This window comes from Corvus cornix, chromosome 1 (genome assembly GCF_000738735.6).
Source record: "Corvus cornix cornix isolate S_Up_H32 chromosome 1, ASM73873v5, whole genome shotgun sequence".
Lineage (NCBI taxonomy): Eukaryota > Metazoa > Chordata > Aves > Passeriformes > Corvidae > Corvus > Corvus cornix.
The window spans coordinates 46,813,621-46,841,211 of NC_046332.1; the positions used below are offsets into that span (position 1 = coordinate 46,813,621).

General features: G+C 40.1%; 1 protein-coding gene across 1 annotated transcript in view; it reads right to left on the reverse strand.

The window, feature by feature from the left end:
• Nucleotides 1-27,591, reverse strand: part of ATP8A2 (ATPase phospholipid transporting 8A2) — a 320,460-nt gene that overhangs the window by 259,543 nt on the left and 33,326 nt on the right. Inside the window, exons 2-8 of the mRNA XM_039565493.1 lie at nt 24,368-24,512; nt 11,873-11,972; nt 11,169-11,267; nt 10,304-10,349; nt 6,077-6,117; nt 4,153-4,226; nt 963-1,032 (exon numbers count right to left, since the gene is read on the reverse strand). Of these exons, the coding sequence (XP_039421427.1) occupies nt 963-1,032; nt 4,153-4,226; nt 6,077-6,117; nt 10,304-10,349; nt 11,169-11,267; nt 11,873-11,972; nt 24,368-24,512 (575 nt within the window). The remainder of the gene's footprint in view (nt 1-962; nt 1,033-4,152; nt 4,227-6,076; nt 6,118-10,303; nt 10,350-11,168; nt 11,268-11,872; nt 11,973-24,367; nt 24,513-27,591) is intronic.

The following is a 27,591-nucleotide window of genomic DNA, read 5'->3' on the forward strand; positions in this document are numbered from 1 at the left end:
ATACAGTCATTCTTAAGTGTAGTCTCTCTTGGGCCACTGCAGCCAATATGCTCTGATCCTGCTCAAGGTTAATGATCAGCCTGTCATCCAACTGCATCCTAATGTACTGGTACTCCACATTTGAGTGCATGCACAGCACCCACTGCCTTTCTACAAACAGAGGAATCCATTTAATGTTTATTTTGCCAGAATTTGACTGCAGCACTGCAAGCAAGAGCAAGGCCGTATTTTTGTATTTTAAGCATGTCCTGAAGCAAATAAAATCTTACAGGAGCTCAGCATCTGACTTAGTAGCCTGATCTGGAACAGTAAATCACATTTCTACAAATGTAGTAAAGAAGGAGCAAATGTAGCTTTTTAAAAACAAATTATCTGTGTTTCGAAATCCTAATCTAAATTCTTTTTTTTAATGAAAGAAGCCGAAGATTCTTAACTATTTCTAAACACTATAATCAACAGTACTTCTTTAACAAAACTAGAAAGATCCAAATAAATTCTTCTACTTACCAGAAAGAGATAACAAATTAACTTAAATACATAAAAGATCCTTTTCAGCTGCTGCCTCTGCACAATGCTCATAAAATGGTACTCGTGACATGAAAAACTGCAATTTGCATCACAAGCATAGCTGGTTTTTGGTTTTTTTTTTTTTTTTTTTTTATGTACAGCACTTAAATTCCACTAACTAGACCTTCAGCAAAACACATCCCAGGTCTCTTTGATTTGTCTCTGTGGGCTTAAAATATTTGCTCCAGGTTAGTTCCTTACACTTGCACATGATGCATTACTGCTTGTGTTTGTATCTGTTGAAAAGGCAAATTACAGCCACTTTAAGAAAGATGCTTTTTAAAAAAACAACAAAAGAAAAGCACTTGTATTGTTGCCATGCAAGCTAGATGGTGCTTCATAGCTAATATTAAACACCTAAAAGAAGAAAAAAGATGGAATCCAGTCTGTTTTACCTGTCGTATTTTAAGATTCGTCTCCCCATCAAGATTAGCTGTTTCAATATAGCACATGGCTTGTGGTTCACTGTAAGGAGTGTAAGATTTTCAATATTAAAACTCAGTACTTTTTTGTACACTACTTTTGCACTAATATAGTCCACAACAGACTTCTTCAAGGCACTGCAGAAGACAGAACACCATACTGGTACACAACCATGAAAGAGCCAGCTGAAAGTACATATTTAACAGAGACGTCTTTGGATGTGGTCATACAGCAAACTACAGAGAAAGACAAGTGTAAATCAGATTACTAAGAATTTAACAAGTCATGATAAACTTAGATGCCTGAAGTGGATTATTTTGAATTGCAATCCATTAAATTGCTTCCGACTGCAAGAGTTAGGGATGAAATACCAAGTATTGAACAGTATAAAATGGAGATACATTTGGATGAAGACAGTAATGCTCTCTGCTATGGAATTCTGTCTCTGAACTGAACACACAAAATCATGTCTGCAAGGTCACCTTAAAGTTGAGGGGCTTGTGGGAAGTACATCCAAAGTCACTGCTAAACAGGTTTTCTTCCAGCATGAGAAAAAGGTTCATTAGGATTGAGGGCTGTGACCTGCATCTTACAGATATGTTTCTGCCCTTACCAACAGGGACAAAAATCTTCCTCCTAGAACTGAATTTTTTATTAGTTAAGGTCTTATCTACCTCCAACATAGAGGAGCTCTGCATAGGTAGCACCCGTGATAAGGAAGGGGACTTTTATCAGATCTTTTCCTGACATACCACTCAAGATTCAAAAGCTCTCTATGGCCAAACCTCTCTACCACCAAAACTATTTTTCTGCCAACTTTCTTCTCAGGCTGCTAAGGATTATCAGTTTCCTATCTGGATTCAAGCAAGTGCTTCTTCAGCATATCACTTCTCATACTCTTGATAAATGGCTAGTTTTTTTCCAAAGTAACCAATTGCTTTAACAACAAATGTACTCAATCGGCAGAACAGTTCAGTAATAAAGGCTCCTTAGGACAACAATAATTAAGAAATGGACAGGTATATTTATAACAGTAAGAAGCTAGGTTATTCTCTCCAATTAATTTTTCTTTAAAAAGAGAAAGAGGCTGAGTCTATTCTTTGTCTCCTCCTACACAGGCAATTTAAATCTGAACCCAAGAAAGACACAGATTAGAGACCAGCTTGATTCCAATTTTACCTCTGTCAAACACCTTATCTACTACAACTGAAGCGGTTAGCTCAGGAGTGAGACCTTTCACAATACAATTCCTCTAATTTCCACAGAAACTGAATGAACTGTGGAAATGAGAAATGTGGAAGTGTTTCCATGCAAAGTTGTATTTGAATTATTTTTTCCTTCATGTAAATTCATTCTTTATGTAAAATTCATTTGATGTCACCTTTTTACTATACAGCAAAAGAGAGTCAAGATAAAAAACAACTGTCGATTTTACCTCTGACAATCAGCTCACACACAGAAAATCAACATACACAAGCAAAGAACCCACCCCCTTCATAACATGCAGAGCTTTCTGGTGAACTGAGGACACTTAGTATTGACATTTAAAGGAATCATGGGAATAATACCAATTATAAAGCAGAACTGCCATAGAAATTGCTATTTATTTCAAGCAAAGCCTCTCCCAAATCAACATGCTTTGGGTTAAATTCTCTAATTTTTATGTGGCTATCAATGACAGCAGGTTAGTAGAACAATGTAGAACAAAAAGCTGGCACACACAGTTAAGAAATAAGTCAGAAGGGGTTTTTAGTATAATACATTAGAGAACTTCTTAAGCAAAATATTCTTTAATGCTGAAACAGAAAATTACTGATGTCCAAGTTCAGCCTAACTGCATATTAAGTTGACAACTGCTTATTTAAGGTTTGGGGCTTATTTTAAAAAAATACAATACTGTATACCATGGAATGAAAGTACCTCTATCCTTCATCACATGGCAATTCAAAAAGACTGAGCTTCTGCATACAGCTTAGAAAAAATTGAAACCTCCCAGGAATAGCACAGACAAGAAGGATGGAGCAGAAAATACAGCAGCTTGAAAAACAAGTTCCCTTACAAGTTGGATCATGTAAGAGAACTGCAACCTAGAGACCAGAGTAATCTGCAGTCACTGTTGAAAGGCACACAGGCAGGAGGGAATTACGGAGGTGGCGTAAGGTTTGGCTATTAGAAGCACATTTAAGTACAGGAGTTTGGCTGTTGTCTTTTGTTTAAACCTCATCTGTCTAAGCAAACTGTGGTCTTGATTTGGCCTCAAGCTGTTCTACACGACCTAGACTCTAGACTAACAGTCAAGTACCACTTAAAGGCTTTTAGGAACTAAGAGACCTTGACAAATGAGAAGGCTAGGCAAGCACCAACCATATGAAGTTTAACAAAGGCAAGTGCTGGATTCTGCACCTGGGATGAGGCAATGTTGGATGTGTGTGCAGACTGGAGAATGAGATGAGGGAGAGCATTACCACAGAAAGGGACCTGGAGATCTTGATCAATGGCAAGTTCAACATGAGTCAGCAGTGCATGGCAGTACAGAGGGCCAGCTTTGTCCTGGGGTCCATCAAGAAGTTGTCCCATATTTGAAACTAAACCAAGCAGGACTCAACAGGTTGCTGTTGCTACCATGCTAGAGATGGGCCATACCTGTGCTGTATCCAGAGAAGCAGTGAACAAATGAAGCCTAAAAGCTATTTTGTTATTTGGTGCCAACAGAGCTAGCCTTTCAGATTTACTATTTGAAAGAGAAATATTTCTGGGGGGAGCAGGAAAATATGCTGAATACTCAGGGGAATTAATTGGAAGAAAAATTAAGCTTCCTTAATTCAGTGGAGGGATCCTCAGAGGGCCATAGAACCACTGACTGCACAAAGCTCACGTTAAGAACCTTCAGTCTTCCAACAAGCCCATCAATACAGAGAATTATGTATCTGTAAATCATAAAGTCAAGTCTTGAAAAAGCCTCATTTTAGAAGAGCCTACCTACAATGATACATGAATCCATGCCTAGTAAAGCCATGTTTTGTCATTGTTGAAATTTGATTTTAGATGTGGAATAGAATTAGTGCTATCTGATGTCTGGTTTTATTAATAACAAATACAGAGATTCAAGTCCTCTGCACCTCAGTTCATCAGACACATCACTTCCACACCCATTCAGGATACCTGGTAGATATTATGATCATGTCTGCTGGAAGATGTTGCCCATTGGTGACCTTCACAATATCGCCTACTGCTACCTGTGGTGGTCAGGAGTACAGTAGCATGGAAGAGAAAAACAAACAGTTCGCTTGTCTGCAATGTTAGTTTGTTATTTTCTTTCACCCAGTCAGAAGAACAGCATCATGCACAGAACAGCTAGAGACAGTGCTTCTGAAAGTCAGAGTACTTTTCACTGCAAGTTTGGAAATATCAAAGCCTTCCCTTCTCTCAATGCAAAGTAAACAATTCTCTAAGGGGGAAAAAAAAGGTAGAGATACTCACTTAGAAATTGTGAGCTTTTGTGGCTTATATTTAATAAAAAATACTTTTTTTCTATAATTCTGCCATTATCCAAATTTAGGGGTTTTCTTTAGTCTTATTTAATTTTCTTTTCTTCCCTAGTAAAAAAGTTATCTTTAAACTTTACCTTCCTTAAGTATCAAGGTTTTCTTCTATTCCTTATCTGTATTACTTACATACCAAATCATCACTATCATTTTCCCTTAATTCTCGTTAGATGCACTGCTTGTACTAGCAAGTAGTATCATCCCTATGGATCGATAATATAATCCTGACCTACAGTTACATGAGAGATGCAGAGTTCTGAATTCTGGAATACTTTGTCTCCTCCTACACAGGCCTAAGACTTTCCAGCACCTTGAGTTAGTCACACATGCATGGGACTTTCATTCTAAAAAGAGTAAAGCAGCACTTTCAAAACAGTAAACCAGGTTTGCCTGATAAGCATGAGGCTGCTTAATGCCAATGCACCACTGAGAGTCTGAAATGGGCTTAAAATACTTTTAAGACATTAATTTATAAAAATGGAAACAGATGGTATGTTTGAACAAGCAGATTCGTTAGTTTTACTCAGATACCATGAAAAATAAATTCCCTACCACTTTCAGCATAAAAAAAAAAAAAAAAAAAAAAAAAAAAAAAGTCAGAAGCCTTAAAGTGATCATACAGAACTGTTATGTTATTCCTTAACAATAAATGCAAGCCTGGACAATATGCAGGTACAGACACAGGTCAATTCAAGAAGTGCCTAAGAGTATAAAAAAAACCCAGATTCCAGGCTCGACCTTCATCTTTCAATTCACTGTCCTTTCTACAAAAATAGGACTTGGAACAGCATAAACAGGAACCAACATTAGCCATCAGAATCCCCGGCAATTTTCAGTTTCTTCTATAGCCTAACACTTCAGCAGGATTGCTTTTAGGTGTCTTGAGACTGATCTCATTCCTCAGAGGTTTTAAAAGGGTGTACGTTCTCCTCAATTACTAGATAAGAGGGCTAATTTTATCCTTTAAAAGGCATTAAGAGCCACAACTAGATCGATACATCCTCAGGCATTTCAGCAACTTCCAGGTCTCAGAAATAAAGCTCACCAGACCCTGGCCAAGGGCTTCACAGAACATGGGTCCCAAGTGCCTCAGGCAGCAACAGAGCTTGTGTTTCTTACTTGAGCAAGCAGCTTACTAATTAGTCTCAAAGCCTAGGGACTTTTCAGCACAGCCAGGAAAGTAAGTCTCTGTTAGACTTGCAGGGGAGGTACAGCATTGCAGTGAAAGTTACTCTTCCAGGTGGACTAAAAACAAAACACTGTTTACAGTTTACTTATTAACTGCACAAGCAAAAACACAACAGTTCATTAGCTTTTGACTGTAACATAGTACCAGGATTAAAAAATGGGTACTCAGGTGCCTTGCTCAGGGCAATTTTGACTACTGGAAGAGAAAGGATCCCTCCCACCCCCCCTGCATCCAGTGACAGAGAATTCTCATGTAGTATACATTGGTTCTAAGCCTCCTAATTAATTCTGGCAAGAGTAATTCTTGAACACTTGCTTTCCCTCCCTCCCTCCCATCCTCAGGTTTTATTTACCTCTTTCCACATAATGTTCTGCCACATCCCATTTCTTAGAACTGGAAAGAAAGCTTAAAGTTAGATTACACCATCAAAAAATCCTGATTCAGACAAATTTCAAAACAACTGTATCAGCAGTAGCAAACACTGATCACAACAGGAACTAACACAAAAATGAGAAATGTGTTTTTCAGAAGCTGGAACTTCTTTTGTTCACAGCTGTAGGTATGTGAATCCAAGAATGAGGAAGAATTTGCCCTTCATATTTATATAATTTTTATCACCTGCCAGACAACAGCTGGTGGCCTGATTTCTTCGTGGCATTGTTTCATACTAACATGTTTCTTGTTTTGGAAATGACCTTCCTTAAAACAAAGGGTAATTACTGCCCACTGTCAATCAGTATCAGGAAGCACCTTTACTTTGTGTATGATTTACCACAGAATTTTCAAATCTCATCTTTTTCCTTGCATTTTATTCATAATATTTTGACTCTGGCACATCCAACGTCACCCATTACCAACAGCCCATATAAATCTGAAGCTTAACTGCCAAGCAGGCTCAAAGCCCTACTGAAAAGCAACAATTAGCTTTTGCAGAAGGAGGATCCTAACTGATGAAGTTCACATTGAAACAAGAAAAAGAAAACAAGGTGCTAAAAAGACCTTGGTTTCTGAAGTGCTCCAGTTCTACGCTGCTGTCTTAACACACTCATTAGTCATTTACCCTGCACCATGCCTTTCCACCCAAGCACCTCCTCTAGGTGGTTCTACACATACTTAATACTACTCCACCAAAACAGTAAAGTCAAATATGCCCAATTATTGATGAGTAACCCAGTCCAGTCCAGGTCAGAACACAGCAAGTTCACCTTCACTGAAAGCAGCTGCAGCCAGTCTTCAAAGGTGCTCAAAAAGTGCAGCGTGCAACAGATCAAAGTTGAAGAGGTCAGTCCCCTACTTTGAATACGAACAATCTTCTCCTCAGCTCTATGCAATTCGTACATGTGGCTCATTTGAAAATAATACCACACTCTCAGAATAAAATTCTGCTGAATACAGCCTTGACCATCCTACCCAGGATAGGCCACTCCACAAACAAGAATGCAAGACTTGTCAGAACAGATCAAGCAGAAGAAACCCATTTCTCGACTCCTGTCCTCAGGCCACACATGGAAGCACTGAATCCTGATATTTAATATTATAGTGAATGGATTGCAGTGAACTAAACTATTTATCAAAAAATGGGTGGGCAGCAACAGAAGTGCTGCCAGTGATGTACCTAAAAACTGCTGAGCTTTCAACCAAACAAGTACAGGCAGTTTAAGGGCAGAACAGTTTTGGTGCACCACTTCTCTCCCTCATACACACTGCTCTTGAATTGAGCTCTGCTTAGTTCAGAGCTCAGGAGAAAGCCTGAATCCAGAATCTCAAGTGAAAACAAAAATACCTGTGGCCTTGACTCAAAACTCAAACCCTCAGAGAGGAGCTGCAACAGTCAGCATTCTCCTGTGCCATGGTTTAGACAGCTCCCTATTCCACCAGAAAATTTTGGACACATTTCAGTAAACATTCAGTTGACATTGTTTTATGTTCACACACAAAGGTATTTTGCAGCTTCAAGTGCTTTGGACTTGGTCTAGTAAGCAATTTACTCTAGAAAACAATTTCACTCTCAATGCTTACTGAAATCAATTTAGCAATTAAAATTAAATAGCCAAGCAAATTACTGAAGCTATTTTCTTACTGTTCTATTACTGAACTATTTTCTTTTAAACTCATAATCCCACAGTCTAAAGAGAAAGCTTCCATTAGACATAAAACAGTTCAGAAATTTTGGGGTTGTGATTTCGCACCTCCTACTCTGCTTAACCCAGTTTTGTAGGAGTACTCAAAAGGACAGAAAAGGACAGGTCTTCTCTAGAATACTTATAGGAGGGTAAAATGGATGAATTATTCATTGTCAAAAGATATTTGGTTAAAGTAACAAAGGACAAGTACCTAAAAAGACTGCTCTAACTTAAAAAGAGAGTTTCAATTTAAACTTCCTATCTAGGGCTTTCCAACACCAAAACCCAGCTCTGGATCTAGGAATTCATGCTGTCATTCACATCCAGGTATGTAGGGCCATTTGAAGTGAGGCTCCTGAAGGGTAAGCATCTCCCATCAGTCTTGTTCCAGAGTTTGCTAGCCCTGTGCTTGTCTACTATTTGAGCTCATCCCATACAATATTAAATGTTCATTACTTATTCTGTTATTTGATAATGGGAGGATCAATACATCAGAACAGTTACTACTGAGCTCTCTATGCAATACACTGCTCAGGGGCTTCACTTTGAATTATATGGAGTCTGGTTCCTATATTCAATGTCATCACATGAAGCCATCCAAGACATAAAACACTGGCTCAGAGCCTAAACACACTCCAGCTCCTAATGCAAATGTACAGTGCTCACCTGGGACAGAACTTTTGAACTTCTTTTTTAAAGGGAATTTAATTCCTACATACCAAAGCCACTCTGCAAAGCAAACTGATGTTTTTAATGGTAAATTTAATACAGGAAATGCAGTTTGAAGATACACTACTGCTCTAGAAAACTAAACAAGATAAATGCAAAGCCTACATGACTGCTGCTGCAGTAAGCAACTGGCCATTGCAGGCAGTTGAGTTCAGGACACAGGCAAGCAGACAGCAGGTATCTGCTTCCCAGTGAGTTCAAATGCTCTTCACACTGAATGCATTGATTAGACACCACTCAGCTAAAAGAGGAACCTAAAGGCACACAGAGAATCTAAATTTAATTCATCTTAATTCCACTCTGAACTTAAGTTGTCTTTTCATTCTGGTAATATATGTCTCAAGAATAAGCCTCTTTAGCCTTCCTCTTAAGAAGTAGGAGGATAAAGTTTTAAGTATCAGATTGAAAAATTATTTAGAGCATTCAAAGGTAAAAAAATAAAATCTGAACTCAAATAGTTTTTCAAGTGCTAAGTTCCACTTAGCTCCATTAGAACAGTTTGTGTTCTTTAAGGTTGTCTCTCCACAATTACTGTGACAAACTTCACTTGAAGTGTTTGTTGGCACACATTCTCTACCTACAACTGAATTATAACTGCTTCTGCAACCTCTGAAAGGACCATCTTTCATATTACCTATAACAAGGCCTGTAGTGTTACAGACACTTAATTGCCAATTGCTTATGACTAATACAGTGTACTTGCACTTGAAACATCTTCCCAGACTCTTGTAGAGACATCACCTAGGAGAACTGATAAAGCAACGCTTTTTGATGTGTATTAATATACAATCTTAATGATCAACCCAAATTTTCAAGCACCAAACTCAGTAAAAATAACAGGCATAATGTTTGCAGGACTATCTGAAGCATGGAGCTAGCAGATTGCTCACTTCCCCATGTTCCTTTAAGTGTTCCTCTAGCTTTTGACACCTCAGGTGTTTGTGCTTGGGAGGGAAGGGCTCTACTCAGAGCTCAAGTCCCTGTATTCCCATTTCACCTGCACATTTGCACAGAGGAGCAGAAGTGAAGCTGCCCAGCACAGGAACATGGAGCTGCCCTGACCATGGCACAGGACAATCACAGGGTGACCACTGACAAGCTCTTCCTATCTTCTGCACAGGTTTTCAGTTAAGGGAGGTGAAGAAAATGACTGATGTCTTCAGGTATACAGTGCCAAGTGCTGTCCATACATTAGGGATACATGTAGGCATTCAGTGGATATCAGTGTTATATTCTCTTTCAGTGACACTTCTGGAAAGCAAAGCTACTAAATCTCCAGACTTCCTATATTTACAAGGCAGCAGCATTTACAAAAATGACTTAAAATTCTTCTGACAGCAGCTTTTAATGTTGCAGGGGGTTGTTGGGTTTTTTTTAGTTTTGGATGTTTTGGTTTTGGGTTTGGTGTTAGAATAATCAGGATGGAGGTTGGTAGGGAAAAAATTGCTTGGTTTTCTTGGAGGAGCTGAGAATTATGTGACTTTGGACAACCTTGAAATTACATGAACTTATAAATTCTAATAATCCTCCCAATGCCTCACCCTTAAGTGTCAGACCATCAATCATCAGTCTGAAACATTTAGCAAAGTAAAATCCTAAATTACTGGTAAGTACCTAGTACACAAGGTATGCATTCCTCATCATCATGACAGTTAAAGCAATAGAATTGTTCAAAAGTAAGCATTCACTATTTGCATTTTAAATACTTACAGACTGTTCAGTCTTACCTACTGTTTTCTTTTTATTCACTGCACTGTCTGCCTTATGCCTTTTCTGTAAGGAAACAAAACATTTCATTACACCTCATTACACTTCATCACAAATTCCAAAACCATTAGAGCTAAAAATACGACCAATTGCAAGATGATACATTGGGTCCTTTTTTGTCTTTATGGGGTTTTTTTGTTTGTTTTAAAGTCACAGATCATCTAAATCCAAATGGTTTGCAGAAGAGTATAATTATAAACTTCAAAGTGAGAGTCCCCATGCTGGAAGTCAGGCTCAAACCTGTATTAATGGCAAAAAAAATGCCTCCAAAGCTGGGTTTTTTTTGAAGAAAAACAAAATGAACAATAAGGACCATTTAGATGGTAGACATACTATAAATTCCACGTGCTGTTGTTTAGACTGATATCCAAATGATTTTATTCACCAGTACTTGGCAAAGCAGAAAGACCTCATTCTGACAAAGTATACAAGCAAGTTAGTGCAGGTTTTCCCCAAAACATTCTGCTCTGTCCTCAAGTTGCTTGCATTCCCCCCAACCCCCATTTTCAAGACCATCTTAAAGGGCCACATATTTGCCAGGACTCTACAATGTCTTTCCAGTAAAAGCATTAAGTTTGAAGAGGGAGAAACAAATGTCCTGATTTCTACTGTTTTCTTGCACACCACCTATAATGAAAATACTTATTTATCTCAGTGTGTTACAGAAATTCTAGTCAAGTTAACAGCTTTGAAAGTCAAAAGGATATTTTGCTGTTGTTGAGCAATGACTCAATAGACTTCAGAGATGCACGGCTTTCTGGCATTTTATAGCTTTTTGTTGAAACATTTGGTCTTTAGCACAACCTTCCCCATAATCATACTCACATAGTCTTCTATGATTTCTTTGATGCCAGCAACTGTCAAAATAAATAGCAATGGCACCAAGGTGGTATATCTTCCTGTTGGAGAGACATCTGGAATTTGCTGTGAACAGAGGGAAAAAAGACCCATTTTCTATTTGTATTTAAAATTAATTTCCTCTACATTTAGAATTTTATGCAAAGCTCTCAGAAGAGAGAACACAAGGTTCTCTGACTTGCTGTCTGATTTGTGCCTGACAGACATGCAATTTCTGTGGGCAAACTAACCTACAGTCTAGGTAGGTTTGAAGAAACTATGCCATAAAGTTAAAAGATACTGTTGTTGTACATGCCTTTTATTCTAATTCTCCTCTCTTTACAAGAAAATTATACAAATTATATAATTCACATGGAAGCAGTGATAACCTGGACTACCTAAACAGATAGCAGTTTCACAAGAATTCACACATTCTTTTCTAACTATGGTCAATAGCTCCATGTTTTATGACACCACTTATTTTAACTTATTAAGAATAAAAGAGGCTTGACTTTACAAACTACATTGAAAGAAGTCTCTGTCTTCCAATTTCAATTAGCAACTACATACCTCATTAATATTACTGTTAAAGTAAGTTTAATAATTTCTTTGCAGTTAAGCATAACAACAGAAATTACTTCTACTGCATTATCGTTTCATTTTATAAACAAGGCAAAGCAATAAAACAATACCTGCAGTAAGGCAATGAAGAGGAAGAATGCATTTGCAGCTTTTCTTATCTGCTCATACAGGAATCGAGGTAGAAATGTCACCACGCTGTACTTGGCTGTGCTACAGGGTAGAAGATTTTTATCTTAGTACTTCATCAGAATATCAGGCAGGGATCATGACCAAAAAGTCTAAAAGCCAGTGTTAGAAAGCAGTTCAAAGATAACAAAGTAAAGATAGATTTAGAATATGGAGGAAGTAGCTGTTTCAGTTATGATAAGGAGCTGTACCAAACACAAGAGGTATCACAGACCCAGAAGGCCCTTGGGCACACTTTTATCACTGGTACCTCTGTTATTGGATGAACTATCAGAGAATTTACCATCCACCCAAATTTCAACACCATGAACAGGCAAGCTTTCATTTCAGTTCCAAGCACTTGATGAGGGGCTTACCCCTCATCAAAACATGGAATTTAAATGTTGGAGGAGGCAGGGTTGAATGAGAGAAATTAGAAATTCTGCACTGCATTTTTAAAATGCCTCATTTCCCATTTCAGAACAACTTACGCTCAGCTATGAATAATCCTCCAGAACAATACACACTTTTTCAGATTAATGTTTTCTGGCTTTTTTCCTATTTATATCTATACACACACACACACACATATATATATAAATATTGTAACTAACATACATATAACTGAATTGTAACTACTATTTCTTCTGCCTTAAAAAAAACCATATTGCACTAACTAGCCTTAATCACCTATGTAATACCTTGTCATCTTCACATCAAATCCATAATGGGCATAAATACAACTTCAGGAGAAAAGTATCCAAATTGACATGATAATTTAACCGTCAGCATAGAACCTTCACCTACTAAACTACTGACCATCAGCATGAGTTGGAGATTTAACAACTGAGCACTTGCAGCTCAGTATGCCTTGCAAAGGCCCAACAAGCAATGACAGGAATTTTGAGGGATCGTTTTGTTTGGTTGCTTTGGTTTTGGTTTCATTTTGGGGTTTTTTGTTTTTGCTTTGTTCAGGTTTGGGTTGGTTTTTTTTAACGAAGTCTTGTATTTCCAAGGAACCGAGAACACCAGGATACTTCTTTCAAGAAAAAAAGAAAAATTGTTTTCCAATTCCTGTTTTACTGAAGTTTCCTAGCAGTGCCAAGACTACCTTTCCACTAAGTCTAGTCCTCTCTTTCCCACCAATAAGCCTTCCAGATCAACTGAAATGCACGGCATCACTGTTCAGAAATCATAAAGAACTACGACAACCAAATGCTTTAGCCACATGATCTGCCTTCCACAACAGGCTGCTGCTATGCATGAAACTCTTACTACCTTGATCCACAAGCAGCTGAGTTCAGTGGGGTTCTCCTGCCTCTGCATGGACCAGGTTAGAGAGCTACATTCTCCAGCTTATTTGCTTTAGCCACTTTCTTTCCCTTCTTATCTGCTTCATCCCCACCTCCAAGCCATCTAACCACACACTGTTGCATCTTTCAAAATCAAACAGTAACAAGATGTAACATGGCTCAGTTTGTTATAAAAAGCTCTATTTTGAACACTAGAGAAGAATTAGTGTGGTAAGTTAAAAAAACCAAGACCAATTAAAAAACAATTAAGATGCATCTTATCTTGGGAACTTGCCTCATTTCCTCTTCAACCAACTGCAAATCTCATTCTACTGCTACTATTGCTCACCAGAATAAAGTACTTAAATACTCAATATTGTACAGAAATTTCAGGTGGTTGGACTTTATCCTGGCTCACATCTACTAAGCCAACTGAGTGAAATCATACATCCAGGTTTAAAGCATGTAACATAGTCCAGTTATTATATAAAAGAAGTTACTTCCTTCAAGTGCTGTTAATTCCTTCCAACTCTACGTATTTTTTGATTTAAGCAACATTTGCTTGGTCTCATGTGTAATAATCTTCCTTTAGCACAGAACTTAATTAAACACACGTCTCAGAATTACCTTGTGACTTAAAAACATGGGTTAATCAAGTTCACGGTTTAGACCTAGAAGTGAATTCTCCAATAAGTACTAATTAGACATCAAGCAACTACAGATTTTATATCAGAATAGTATTCCTCTAGGTATCACATTGCTATGATTATACTAACACAAGAATTTGACTGCAACCAAGCTGAAACATTTATTAACACCATTCTACCACATACCAACTTTACAGCTACCTGGCTCAAACATGATTCTTAACTCTAACAATTCTGTTAATGCCAACACAGTAAGGCTCTTTTGAAAGAGGTTTGTACATACTAAGTCACTGCATGTATTCTGTTGCTTAAGTAACTTGACAGATGTCTACAGAAAATGGGTACAGCTCTAATTAGAGGCAGGCACAGTCAGCTGTTACCATACGGACCAGAAACAGCAACCACAAGTATGCATAAAAAGCAGATACATGTCATTATTCAAAAAGAAAACTTCTTACAAAAACCTTACTAGTAGTCTAAGCTGGGCAGGAGCATTCAATTGATTTGGCTCCAAATAACAGTTCTTTAAATGATAAATACAGTATTTATTTTTAAATAATACTAAAAAAGCCTTGTGCTCCCTCCCAACAGGTAGATGTGTTAAAACTTCAGGATAACCAAAGCTCAGGAAAAGTTAAAAATCTACAGATGAACAGGTAGAAACTTCAGTCAGCTCACTCACAGCACAGTTTTGGTCACTAAAAAAAAAATAACTGGCAGGTTAGCTCTCTGAACAGCCCCAATCAGAGCCATCTTAACTCCAAGAATACAAAGTCTCCAGCTCACAGAACAGGTTGAGGCAGGTAGAGGAGGGAACCACGAGGGGGAAAACAAACAACAAACTGGTTTCTCCTAAAGCGAGAGCTGTAAACTATGCAAATCTTGCTTAACTACACAAATTTAAACGTTGAACAGGTGTGCAAACACTAAAAGTGGTGTCTCCTCTACACCTGCAAGTTAATTCACATAAGTCATGTTTCAAGTTACACCACTGTGCAAGTCAGGAGGAACAGTACCAAACCCTGCTAAACAAATGAATTTGGATACACCTGACTACAGCTGAGTCTGGCCCCACTGTTCCTACAGCAATGCAGAGGTTTTCCTGAAAGCAATCACTGTATAAATTGGAAAAAATTACTGTCATTCACATACTTTAACTCATTACCGTATTAGTGCAAGTATTACCTAGTTATTTTAGTAGCACTCAAATGAAAAGTAGCAAACAGTGCACTGAGAAACTCAGTAGCAGCTTTCCAGTATAGTCCCTTTAGCTATTCATACCTAATTCTTGCACAACCACTCCCATTATTGCCCTTTCCCCTGTTTCCCAAAAATATTTTATAAAGTCAAGTTTTATTTTTCTGAATAATCCTTGAAGAGGCAAAGGCTGTCAGTAAGAGAGGCAGAGCAGTTACTTCCTTGAGACATGTATGTGTGCTGGCGACATGCAGCTGAACACGGCTCTGCACTTTTCCAGGCAGCCATCTAATGCACTTCCACCCCTTCCTTCAGACGGCAACTCCAAGATGAACTTCACCTTCAGGATAATCATGATTAAGAAAATGGGACCTCCTTGAGATACATGGAGTCCCATTTCCAGCAGTCACAAGAACAACAAACTGCCTTTTCCTAGACAGCATTCACACAAACCTACTCATGCCACAGTTCACATACTTGAAATACTCTCCAAGAGCCGAAGAATGAGTATCACCTCATGTTGGTGCTGTTAACACACATCAATTTGCAGGAACAATTACTAAGAAAGCCAGGCACAGACACCTGAACCACATCAAAGTGGCTGTGTAATTAAAGTGAATGTTACAGACTTGAACTCTTAGAGCAAACAGGCTTTGTTTTCATTAACATGTACAAAAGGTCAGATGCCTGGTAACAGAGAAGGAAGAGAAAAACCCCAGAAAACCCAAGATGATCTGCTTGACTTAAGAGCTCAAATACTGTCTTTAGCAGAGTGGTGTTTGCATGCTAAAGTCCTGCCAGGCACACAACACTTAATAGCAAGACTGACATCAGCATGTGAGGCTCTGCTAAAGCTTTCAAGTACAGGAGTAGTATGACAAGCTACCTCCAGGCAGTCACCATTGCAGCAGGAGGCACAGCAGCAAGCTTTACATATTTGTAGAGATATTAACAGAAAAAACAACATTCAGTTATTACACTGAGTACAGAGAAAGCCCATTTATAGGAACATCTCACCAACAAGCTGCTCCCATGTAGAATACTGAGGAGGTGGTTCTAAAGCCAAGTGTCACAAACAAGGTTCTTAGCAGTTGCATGAGTATGACAGTGAAAGGTCATCTACCTCCTTGCACATAGGGAAGATGGTGTACTTTCTTGAAACGTGCTAAAGAGACAAAAATCAACTTGTTTACAAATTCCCCAAAAAATACATCATGAGGGCTTATTAGAAGCAATTACTTATATGCTTATGAAATGATTATTGGTTGACTGAAAATTAGGTCCTAAATACCCACTGTTGATTTTTATAACAGGAAGCAATTTCTGCCTGAATCAATGCAGTCCTCAATTCAATCGAAGGGCCTTGCTCTGTCAGACGAGTCCTCAAGACTATAGTTCTTACAGAGGAAGACTCCAGCCAGCAAGGCTTTCACTGCTCTGTTCATGGCTGTACGCTTCTGTCAGCCAGGAAAAGGGTATGTGGTGCTTAAACACTCCAGACAGTTTGAGACAGTCCCTGAGCTCAGGGCAGAGCAGAGGAGTGTGAAAGGAGCAGGACTTGCTCTTGCAGAGTAAAAAGTGCAACAACTTGAATACTGCAAGACATCATTGCTTGAAGCTCACCAAAGCAAGACAAAAAAACCCGGAGTGATCACATTACATCTGTCACCCAGCTCTGGAACAACCACTGTCCAAGCACATATTTTGTTTCCATCTTTCCCTGCACTGTGCTAGAGTTTCTCCATAATAGCGGAGACATTTTATATATACAAGTTCGTATATTGTCAAAAGAAGAAATGGGTTTAAGGGACATTCTTCTGCTTAGCTACTGAAACATCAAATCCTGAAAGATTTCCCAACAAAGCTGCAGCAAAACTGTAGAAGATGAATCTGTTGTCTGAAATTATCCACACAGACAATGAAACTGATTGAGAGTATTCAAATGCATTAGAATGAATCAATTTTAACTTTGACTGAGAACAACTATAGCAGCTTCCAGCTGAAGAAAACTTATCAGTGGGATAGTTTTCATCTCAAGCACCTCACCACTTCCCCACATTCCTTATTTCTTCATTTATAGTATGGGCTTCCACCAGAAGCAACTAAAGGCACCACTCTTTGGAAAACTCCTCCTTCTCCTCGTTTGTTACAGGTGGAACTGATCACATCTTAGAATCCCTGAGCCCTCTTTTCTCAAATCATATGATTTAGGGGAAAACTATTGTTTCATACACGTTTAAAAGAGTCAGGACATATCAACCCAGCCCACTAATTTCCCTGCAGGTCAAGTTCCATTAGAACTTGTTTTATAGGGGCCACAATGGTTTGGGTCTGCTGCAATTTAACAAAACTTTTCAGAACAGTTTATTCAAGTTAAATTCAAGGTTTCATAGACAAATTATGAACAAAAAAAAAAGCAGACAGTTGTCAGCTAGATAACCAGCCACTAAGGCTGAGGAGTGTTTTAGACAAGGGAAAAACTAAATTAGCACAGACATTGCAGATCATTCTCACATCACTATTTTCTGGTCATGCACATCTGAGTGTTGCATCCGACATCAACACCTAGTAAAATGGTAGGGTGCTAAGGGCAATACTCAATGGTTACCATTGCTTGAGCAGGCAAGTAGTGCTATCTACCCTCATGCACAAGCTCCATTTCAGGAGCAAGATGATCAGGCTGACAAACCCAGCCTGGCTGAGCTACCTGTACTTCCTCCCAAGCTGCATCAGCAACGAGCTTATCTTCAAGTGCTTCAACTCAGCTGCTCTCCTTACACAGACCACTGTTAAGACAGAAGTACCTGAAAATGCACTATGAACTCTTGTCCACTGAAGCACAACAATCCCATTACTTTCTAGTTCATTAGGATCTCCTCCTAACCATGCAAGGATTTTTTAGAATTTCTGACCTGGAGTACCTTATTCCAAACTGCCCCAGTATAAGCAGCCCTACTGCCATACACAGCTAGTAAAAGACTGCAACAAATAATGTAATTGATGTTAATTACAAAAGCAAATATTACTTCCACTAGGAAAGTCTCCTACAGTAGTGCAGTCTTAATACAGAGTAGGCACTGCCACAACTGCTTATGCTCAGTTTAGCGTGAAAACCAGACCACGTGTCACATTTAATAGAAGCAAGAGCACTTTTGCTTCAAAATCCAGTACCCTGGAGGCTTTTCCTAAAGCACGCAAACAGAAAAGGCCTTTCCATGAGTTCCCTATTCATTAAATCCCTACAAAAAGGGGAACAGATTCCTGACTGGTTTTCAGTAACAAATACATTAAACAAAGACTGTTTAGAAACAGTACTAAAAGCTCTGAAGGCATGATACTGTTTCAGCATGCGTGCGAGCTCATCACTACAGTAATACATCCTTGCTTTGCAGTAGCCCCACTGGCAAGCACAACTCAAAAAACAGGGCTGACCAGCACAGTTAACCTCAAAATTCTACTGTCTAATAAAGTAAGTTTAGTACCACATTTAGTTGCTGTGCAAACACAAAATAGCCTTCATATAAACACAGCGCATTGATATGAAGATGGCTAAAAAAAATACCAAACAAGTCACACAAGCTAGCTAGCTGTCTAAAAGCCAGAGTGCTAGCTTCAGTTTTAAAGCAAATTTTAAACTCTAAATGTCACCACAACTTAAGCAGTGTTTATTTTAGTGACAAGCAGGGGGCTGGTAGAAGAAATTAATATTTAGTCTGTCTTGGGAGAAATGTAATTATCTTCACAACCCACAGAAACTATGTGTAATGCAGTTATTACACTTCTTAAACTCTACTTAGGTCCACTTGAGATAAACTTGCTCTTCCACCTTTTTCTACAGACCACTAGCAGCCAGGGAGACTCAAAAAGAGAAAAAGGGACCCAGTTTAATTCACCTGCTGTGTTGCTACTGCTGATTTATGAAATTTATCACGCCAAAAGCCACCAGAACAATTTCAGGATACCAGAGAGCTCAGCATACAGCAGGTGAAAGGGCACTAGAACTCCCATATCTGTGGTTGTTTTTCATCCAGACATTTCATCTAGGCAAAATTCAACAATTAAACTGTCCAGGGGTTCTTGGCCCTAGGAATAGCCCAAGACCAAAAATGCAGCAGCTACAAATACACTGGTACAATCTCTACACACAACACAAGCATACAGTAACAGGTACTTTTAGTGAATTTTAATGGCTAAAATAATCATTCTGTAGCTGTACCCAAGTCTTTTTCATTGTGATAGATTCCAGTATCAGCAACAGCTACACTGCAGGAAACAAATTTTTGCTTATTTAAAAAAATATGTTACACTAAATACTTTTTCACTTAAAATAGTATCTACCTAAAACTAAAAAGAGTTAAAGGATTAGTTTAACACAGGATTAGACTTGCAGCATTCAGATTATAATAATACATCCCTTCTTCGAAAAATTTCAAAATGCTGTTCTGCAGTCAGGCAAGCAATCTGTTCACATGACAACAGAAGAGTATTTGAAATGTAATACTAACACAATAAAACAAATGGCCAGTGCCTGAACTCTACTGAGAATAAACTGAACAGAAATAGAGGCATTTTTACCTGAAGAACATGGATACATTTTGGTGCAAGATGAATGCTGGGTTACACCACTATGCGCAGAGAAATTCACCTGCACGTAGCAGACTACAATCCACACTTTCAACCAGGTCATAGCAAACACTACTCGGGTTACAAGGGTCAGTACTAATGAGTTAGTGATACCAGCAACTCCTGTTTCACCACTGAGAACCTCCCCACACCATCAAAAAGTATGAACGCTGCTAAATCACAACTGACCTTCTACAGTACCCACACACAAAAGCCAATAAAGCAATGCACTTGGCTTCATTTAATACAACACACATGAAATTAAAGGAAGAATAAAGATTGTGTTTGCAGTTTTGTCACCAGCAAGCATCATGCAGACACTGATGGGACAGTCTGGGACTACAGATAAACAGGAGTCTGTTTAGTATGGGACTTATGATTATACTAGAAGCCTTGCTACAGTCTTCAGGGATAAATTCCCCAGTGCAAGTGCTTCTGCCTTACGAGACAAGAAATTGATTCTCACCTGTTTACTTGGGTTTTAAGACCCTGTACAGTTTAAAAGTAAACACTCAAGACTTTTTGCTCATTACCTTTTCTAACAGAATTTAACTTTTGCCCATATGGAAGACAAGTTTCTGAACTGAGGATTTTCTGGATATCAGAATGCAACTTTTAGGACTTCCCCAACAGGTCAAGCCACCAAAGTCTGTTTTGATAAGAAGCTTTCAAGCAAGGCTTTTGGATTCAAGAGCCATTAAAAACAAGTTGAATTTTGCCCTTCCTGAGTGCTGCTGTGCCTGACCTCCCAACTCAAGCCACAAACTGAGACTGAACTTGGGGTCCTGATTCAGATGCAAGTCAGATTTGCACCAGGATGCATTACCAGGCCTGGAACAGAAGAATATTACCTAGAGCAACATTTACAAGAACAGCTCCAATGAGCTTTGAAAATTTGGAGACAATTTCTAATGTCCTTAAAGTTATCTCAGCATACTTGTTCTTCCTGGATGAATAAACCAGAAGTCCAACTTCTTTTGCATCAACATTAACACACACAACAAGTGAGGGGCTCAAATCACTTCATTGGTGATTTTTACTGCATGCACTGAAGAAATTCCTATTACAGTACTATTATACATTCAGAACAAGCCACTGGTGTCAGAGTAGATTCTTTAAACATCAAGAAACTGAATTTACATGAAAACAAAATTTATAGAACATTCTCACTTCAAGAAAAATGTCCAGTCCTCACTGAGGATACATTTGGAAATGTGTTCATGGCGTTACACTGGTCATCTCAGAAGTATTAACACAGCATTCAAGCCCCTACCACCACACTCCACCTGTATTCCTTTGGTCTTACAAGGCAATAGGGAAGCTTGTTTCCCATCTTGTTGTGGGCTGACTTTGGCTGGACACTTGGTACTCCCTGATCTGCTCTATCATTCCTCTTCTCAGCAGGACAAAAAAAACCTCATGGGTCAACATAAAAGCAGTTTAATAAAGCAAAGGTCACATAGAGAAGCAAAGGACAATAAAAAAAACTTACTCCCTACTTCCCACTGGCAGGCATGTCCAGCCACTTGACAGGAAGCAGGGCTTCAGTACGCAGAGCGGTTGCTCCAGAGCACAAATGTCACAGTAAGTGGCACAAAGCTGTGTAGAGCAACTGGAAATCTCCTCAACATAAATGTTTCATTTCTTACTGGACTTAAATGTACAGAAAGGCTCTGGTTAAACTGACAAGTGTTTAAATTACGTATGCTGAATATGTCAAAACAGGTACTAGTTAGCTTTCGTAAAAGCAAACATTTAATACCGCAGTACAGCTATGTTGCACAAAGTAATAACATTTGTTCATTTTTTACATATGTCAAAGCTTCTAAAATGCTTCAGCTGAAAACAGAACATAACTCACCTTTTAATAAAACGTCCAAAAAGTAACACATACCAAGTTTTTCAAAATGAACAGAGCAGGACTGAAAACAGCTTCTGATGCAGGTAGAAGGGGTGTTTCTACAGATGTAATCACTGCTGCTACAGGATAATAAACAACAGTGACAGCCATATATATGCACGTGTCAAGGGCCAAGCTAAATCCAGCCTGTAACATACAGCACTAAATTTTGAAATAGTTTGTTACAAAGTTCCAAGAACACAAAAGAAGTTGGCCATTTCTCTGCACCTCCTCATAGTCTCATTTACACCGGAGAGCCTGAGGAAAGAAGAAATGTTTCTTCTTTCTACATCCTCACACTTCAAGACTTCTTGGAGTGTTAATGCCATCTTGCCATCCACTTAATTTTTGCAATAGCACTACACACTACTTAGTGGTATTAAGAGAATTATCTATTTTTCTTAACTTATCCAAAATTAGTTTGTCTTTATGCTCCCACAAACATTGGAACTCGCTTTTACCACTGCTTCTCTACCCACAAAAAGTTAAGCAGCTCAAGATGTTTAGAGCATCTTACACAAAAAGCCTTATCTCTAACCTGCCCTCCTCCATGCTCTGCACTTCCATTTCTTGCTGTATTTTGCTTTGTTTTGAGCAAGCTTTTCACACTACCCTTAATTTAGAAAACTTCCTATGAACATTCACAAATTCCCACTATTATTCAGAGAATCCTTGATGACTACCAAAAATATGACAGTCAGAATTCACGCAATTTAAAATAAGCTGGTTTATTATTTTCAATTCAGTTTTCCACAAGCCCTTATGTACAGGTGTTTACATGCTTACCCAACACCTTGCTCTTGTGGTACACATGCTTCCTAGGGAGACAAAACGTCTGCAAATCCAACAGTAAGAGAAATCCAGTGCTGAATGAAATTCTGAAGCTGAACACAGTTAAGCAAGAAAGTCCAAAAGGCAACAGAGAACTCCAGTTCCTCAAGAGAAACTCCAATATACTGAAGTAACTAAATAACCAACCACTCATACTCCACACAAGGCCTCCTTACTCACATATTACAAGCTCAGATCACCTGTGCCTTCAGTCCCACCAGGCTGGGGGAAGAAAGCTAATCCAGAGGATGGAAAGAGCACAGGCAATGTCTGTCACCCTTTAAAAGTCAAGGGATCAAAGCTTTCTTACTAAGCAGGAGCAAATCATTATAAAGTCAACTTAATTTCCAAGTGACACTAAGGAGCTAAGATTCCTAACCAGGTAATGAAAGTATCTCTACTTTGCTATTACACTACCTGCATTTTGCCCTATCCCTCACAATATTCCTCATGACTCAAAATTTGCCTGTCAAGAGGCAAAGATGCAAAAAGGTAATGAGAAACTTGTACAGCTATCAGGGGATAGCTGCCAGACAGCAATTGGGCCCAACTGCTCTTTAGTAATAGCACTGTCAGGAACAAGTTCCTGGTAGCAGAGTCACACACTACTTTTCTGTAAGATTTAGCCAGATCAGAACAGAATCCCTTCTGGAAAACCTAAACTACAGGTTCTGCTCTATTCCCTGCTTTTCCTTCTTAAAGCAGAAAAAGCACAAATAGCCTATGCACAGGAAACAGTTAAACTCATCCTCCAGTCAGTCAAGGAAAAATAAAGCAAGAAAACATCCACTGTTTCTACCCACATAGAATAAGGAAGATACTAAGAAAATGTGTCATTTTAATTCCTCCTAAACCACAGACTTTCCCAGAGAAGTATGTAACGAGTCAAAGTTGAGGAGAAAACCACCTATAAGTAAGTTGCTGTGGTGCCTAGAACACCAGCACCCTTCCAGAGGATATTCTTAGAACTGCCCTTGGTAATACACACAATAAACCAGATAATGGAAATCATCACTTCACAACATGATATAAAACTCCTCTCTTTTCATAAAGGCACTCATTGTGTAAACTGTTCTTTGAACAATAACCCAAACATCTGCATTAATGAACAGAAGCCTGCTAAATAATGCTCCTCCTTAGTCATGACAGAAGCCATCTGTTCATCCAGCTAACCCCAGGCAAGTGTGGCAAGCACCGCCACAACTTGCTCACGTTATGCATCCTCATACTCCATGTTTCAGTCCATGTTATTTGTGTTTCCAAACTACAACAACATGGTATTAATCATACCACTGAAAGTATTAACACACACACACCCCTACATTAAAGGCTCCAAACAGAAAATAAGATTACCTCTGGTCTTCAATTAAAAGACAAAAGTGGACCGTAGCCTTTTACACATAGGGATGACAGCTTGCAGTTTCTGTAGTCATTCTTGTCCTGTTAGATGTACTTTCTCTTTTCTTCCTTCCTATTCTATACATATATGCTTAGCCTAGTTGTTTTTTCAACCGAACGCTACTTTTTAAGGGGACATTTCATGGAGTTTACTGGATTCTACCCAGAACTCCCACTAAATTTTCATGGCCTAACCCTTGCATCCAGAAATACTTGAGTAGGTCCTCTTACTCCAAAATTCAGTGCCCTACTGAAGTGAACACCTTTTTGTGCATCTTGCCCACGCGGATCTACCAGCTCCCTGCTCTCACTACTGTCGACGGAAGCAGCTCATCCCTTGCTGCTGCTGGATTCGCCCGTGCACTGGCCAGACCCTGGTACCCACCGCAGGCAGTAAACCCATCCGCCTCGGCTGAGACGCGTTTTATTGTGTTGAAAGCTGGCGTGGGCAGGGTCGAGAGGCGAGGGAGAGGGATCCGAGTCCTCCCAGCCCACGGCTGCGGGGTGTGCGGGCTGCCGCCTGGAAAGGGAGAAGCGGGGACTGCTCCGTACCTGACCCAGTTGTCGCGGAACTTGCTCTGCTGGGGCTGGTTCAAGTAAATGGTGCGGGCTGGTGCCTCGTCCAGATCCGCCGCGGACGTGGCTCCGGACATCTCATCATCCGCCTTCTTATAGCCCGAGGTGGAACAGACAGGTCCTGCAAGGAGAGCGCGGAGGGCAGGCGGTCAGCGAGGGGCCGCACCCAGCGGAGCCGGGCCGGCAGCTCCAGGGGCCGCGCCGCGGGGAAGGGCCGCGGGTGGGCGGCGGCTGCGAGCGCGCCGTGCCCGGTGTTTACCACGGCGGCGGCTGTAAATAATGCGTGTCCGGGGAGGAGGCGGCGGGGCCGGCCGCAGCCAGCCGGCGGCGGGGACAGCGCGGGGCCCGCGCCCCCCGCCCCGCGGGGATGGGCCGAGCCCCGCCCCGGGAGCGCCGCCCCCGCTCCCGCCTGTGCCAGCGCCGCTCCCGCCGGGCGGCCCCCCCGCGCCCCGTGTCCCCCGCCTCCCAGCCTCCTCGGCTCCCGTGGGAGGGAGGCAGCCAGCATCCCCCGCACCGCCGCGGGCTCCGGGTCCGCCCGGCTCCTTGCCGCTGCCCGCCCGCGCGCAGCGCATCCCGAGCGGCCGAGCCCAAACCCGCGTTCAGGGAGCACCGCGGCATCCCCGCCACAGCTCGCCCAGACCCCCACGGCGGAACGAGCTGCCTTCCCCCCGCCCCAGGCACCGTGCGGGGGAGGCTACGGTCGGGCGGCTGGGGAGTCTGTCCCTAAAGCTAAGGCTCAGACTGAACTGATAAAAAATACTGTCTTGCTTTACACGTGCAGCTTCAAAGCAGACTTTAAGCGGCAGAAACGTAAAGTAATTTTCATCTCCCCCTGGTCTGGAGTGAATTGAGTTTTATAAGCATTGTTTACCTTTACATTAAAAGAATGGAAAAACATAAGGGAAAGGAGCTAGCTATTTCCTCTGTCAAGCCTCAAAACATTACCAAAGTTGTGGAGACAGATTTATTGCTTTCCCCTTCTCTTCTGAGCCATGGAGATACTTTAAGTTAGTTGAGCTGTAAATATATTAGATAAGAATTTATCAGTTTAATAAATAAACCATGGATTTACAAGCTAACACAGGTAGCTCTAGACAAGAGCAAGATAACTTGTTTCATAAGAATGTAGTAAAGATGTTATGTTAGCATTATTTGAGAACTTCATTCAAAGGTTAACAGAAGCAATAAACTTTACTGTAAAGCAATAAAACTACTGCAAAGCCAAATCTATTTCTGAATTCTGTATGAAGCTAAGATGCTGCTGCAACAAGCTGATCTGATCAGACAGTGGCTAAAACGGACTCCTGCAATGAATAGGAGAGGCCCCTGGAATTACATCCTCTTTAACTAAAGTTTGAGGGAAAATTTTCAGTCCTATACAACCTTAGCATATCGAACTTGTACTGTGTGAAAACTTGTCCTATTTAAAATAATATACTTTTAAGCTAACATCCTACTCATCCCAGACTTTCCCAATGCTTGGTTCTGTATTGCCGGTGCAAACAGGCTCGGTATTCTCCAGGCGTCAGCCACTGGAGGGCAACGTTACCCATTCCTCTTACACCGCGGTCATGCACACAACCTTTGCAGGGCCAATAAAGCCGATGTAATTAACAGACTGATGTGCTTTCAACAGCACCACCTCTTGCCCGAGGCAAGTGTTGCATACTGTGAAGTCATACTTCGGAAACATTAAGCTGATTTGTAAGTTCGAGGCTAATTAATTGATTTTCTTTTATTTCAGTTGATACCACTTCAGACAGCAAAAATATGCCAACTTGATCACTTTTACTTTGTGAAAAGAGACAAATTCAGAAAGTGAAATATGAAGACTACACACTGTGCAAGGCTATGCCATTATGATACTATATTAGGTTACTCAGCCTGAAGAAGCTTGCCATGACACAGAAGACCACTCAGCCTTGCTGAGTGGATGTTTTCCCCTTCAGAAAAACAGAACTAAATGCACTACTGGATGTTTGTTATCCTTTCCCATTGATTTCATGTTGTGTAACTGCAAAGGAGATCAAACAACAATACTCTTAAGAGCATTAAGTGCAAGGAAGCAGCTTTCATCAGTTTTCCTAATCAAGTGCCAGAACACAAGTGCAATTATTCTAGAACAAACATGCTGTAAAAATTGTTGTTTTTTTCCAGAGACCTTATTTATTTGGGAGTTTTTTCATAACTTCCTCTGATGCTTGAAATCCTCTTGCTGACTAGTTTTCCTTGCTGCAAAGTATTATGAAGCTGTCCCACAACTTTAAGGATTAACTGAGTCAATACAGCTGATAAAGTTCAGAGGTATTTAGGTTTAATTAATGTACTATGCTTTTGGCTGCTCTCTCCAAGACAGGTGCCTCAAGGACAATTTGTCTCGTTCTCTAGATGCACTGAAATATTCTGAAAGCAGACTTACAAGTGTGTAGAAACAGCTGTAATAAGGTTTTGGGTTTTGAAAGTGGCCCAAGTCAGCTGCTTCAACTCTTAGTGGAGTAAGACTCATTTTGGAAGATTATCCAATAATCCTGCCCATCAGGAATGCCTTCCACCTCCCTCCCCTGTTACTAAGCAGATCACATCAAAAAGCCTGCAGATAGCAGTCTTTACTACTGGCTGTAGATCCTCTCCCTTCCCTACATTTCCAAAAAAGTTAAGGAGCTCTAAGCTTCTGAGGGCCTCCTGGTGGGCAGCAGTCCTAGGGGTTACACCCCCTTCAGAAGCATCCGCCCCAAGGACACCTGGCCACATGCAGACCCATCACTTCAGCCATGCAAAAGCAACTTCACCTCTGTATCTTGTTTCAGAAAGACTGTGGATAAACACAGCAGAGCTGACCACCTCAAACAGTTGTGGAACTTGAAACAGAAAGCTCAGCAGCTCTTATTCACAGTAGTGTTTCCTTCCCTGCACCCAGAGGAATTAGACTCATTGACTTCACTTTAGGGCATGCGAACTTTTCACTCTCTCCACAAGACTTGCACCTTTCCTGTTATTCACCCAAGGACTTAAAACACTGCTAGGCAATTTATTTTGCATAAAAATATTCGTGCTTCAATTAGTAGTATTAATAACAGACCACTGTATCTCATAGCCTCTTCATTTAGTGTGTTTAGCTACATCAGATTTTGAATGTCCTAATCACATTGATCTTAAGTCTGCATCACGGAATTGTTTAGGTTGGAAAAGACCTTTAAGAT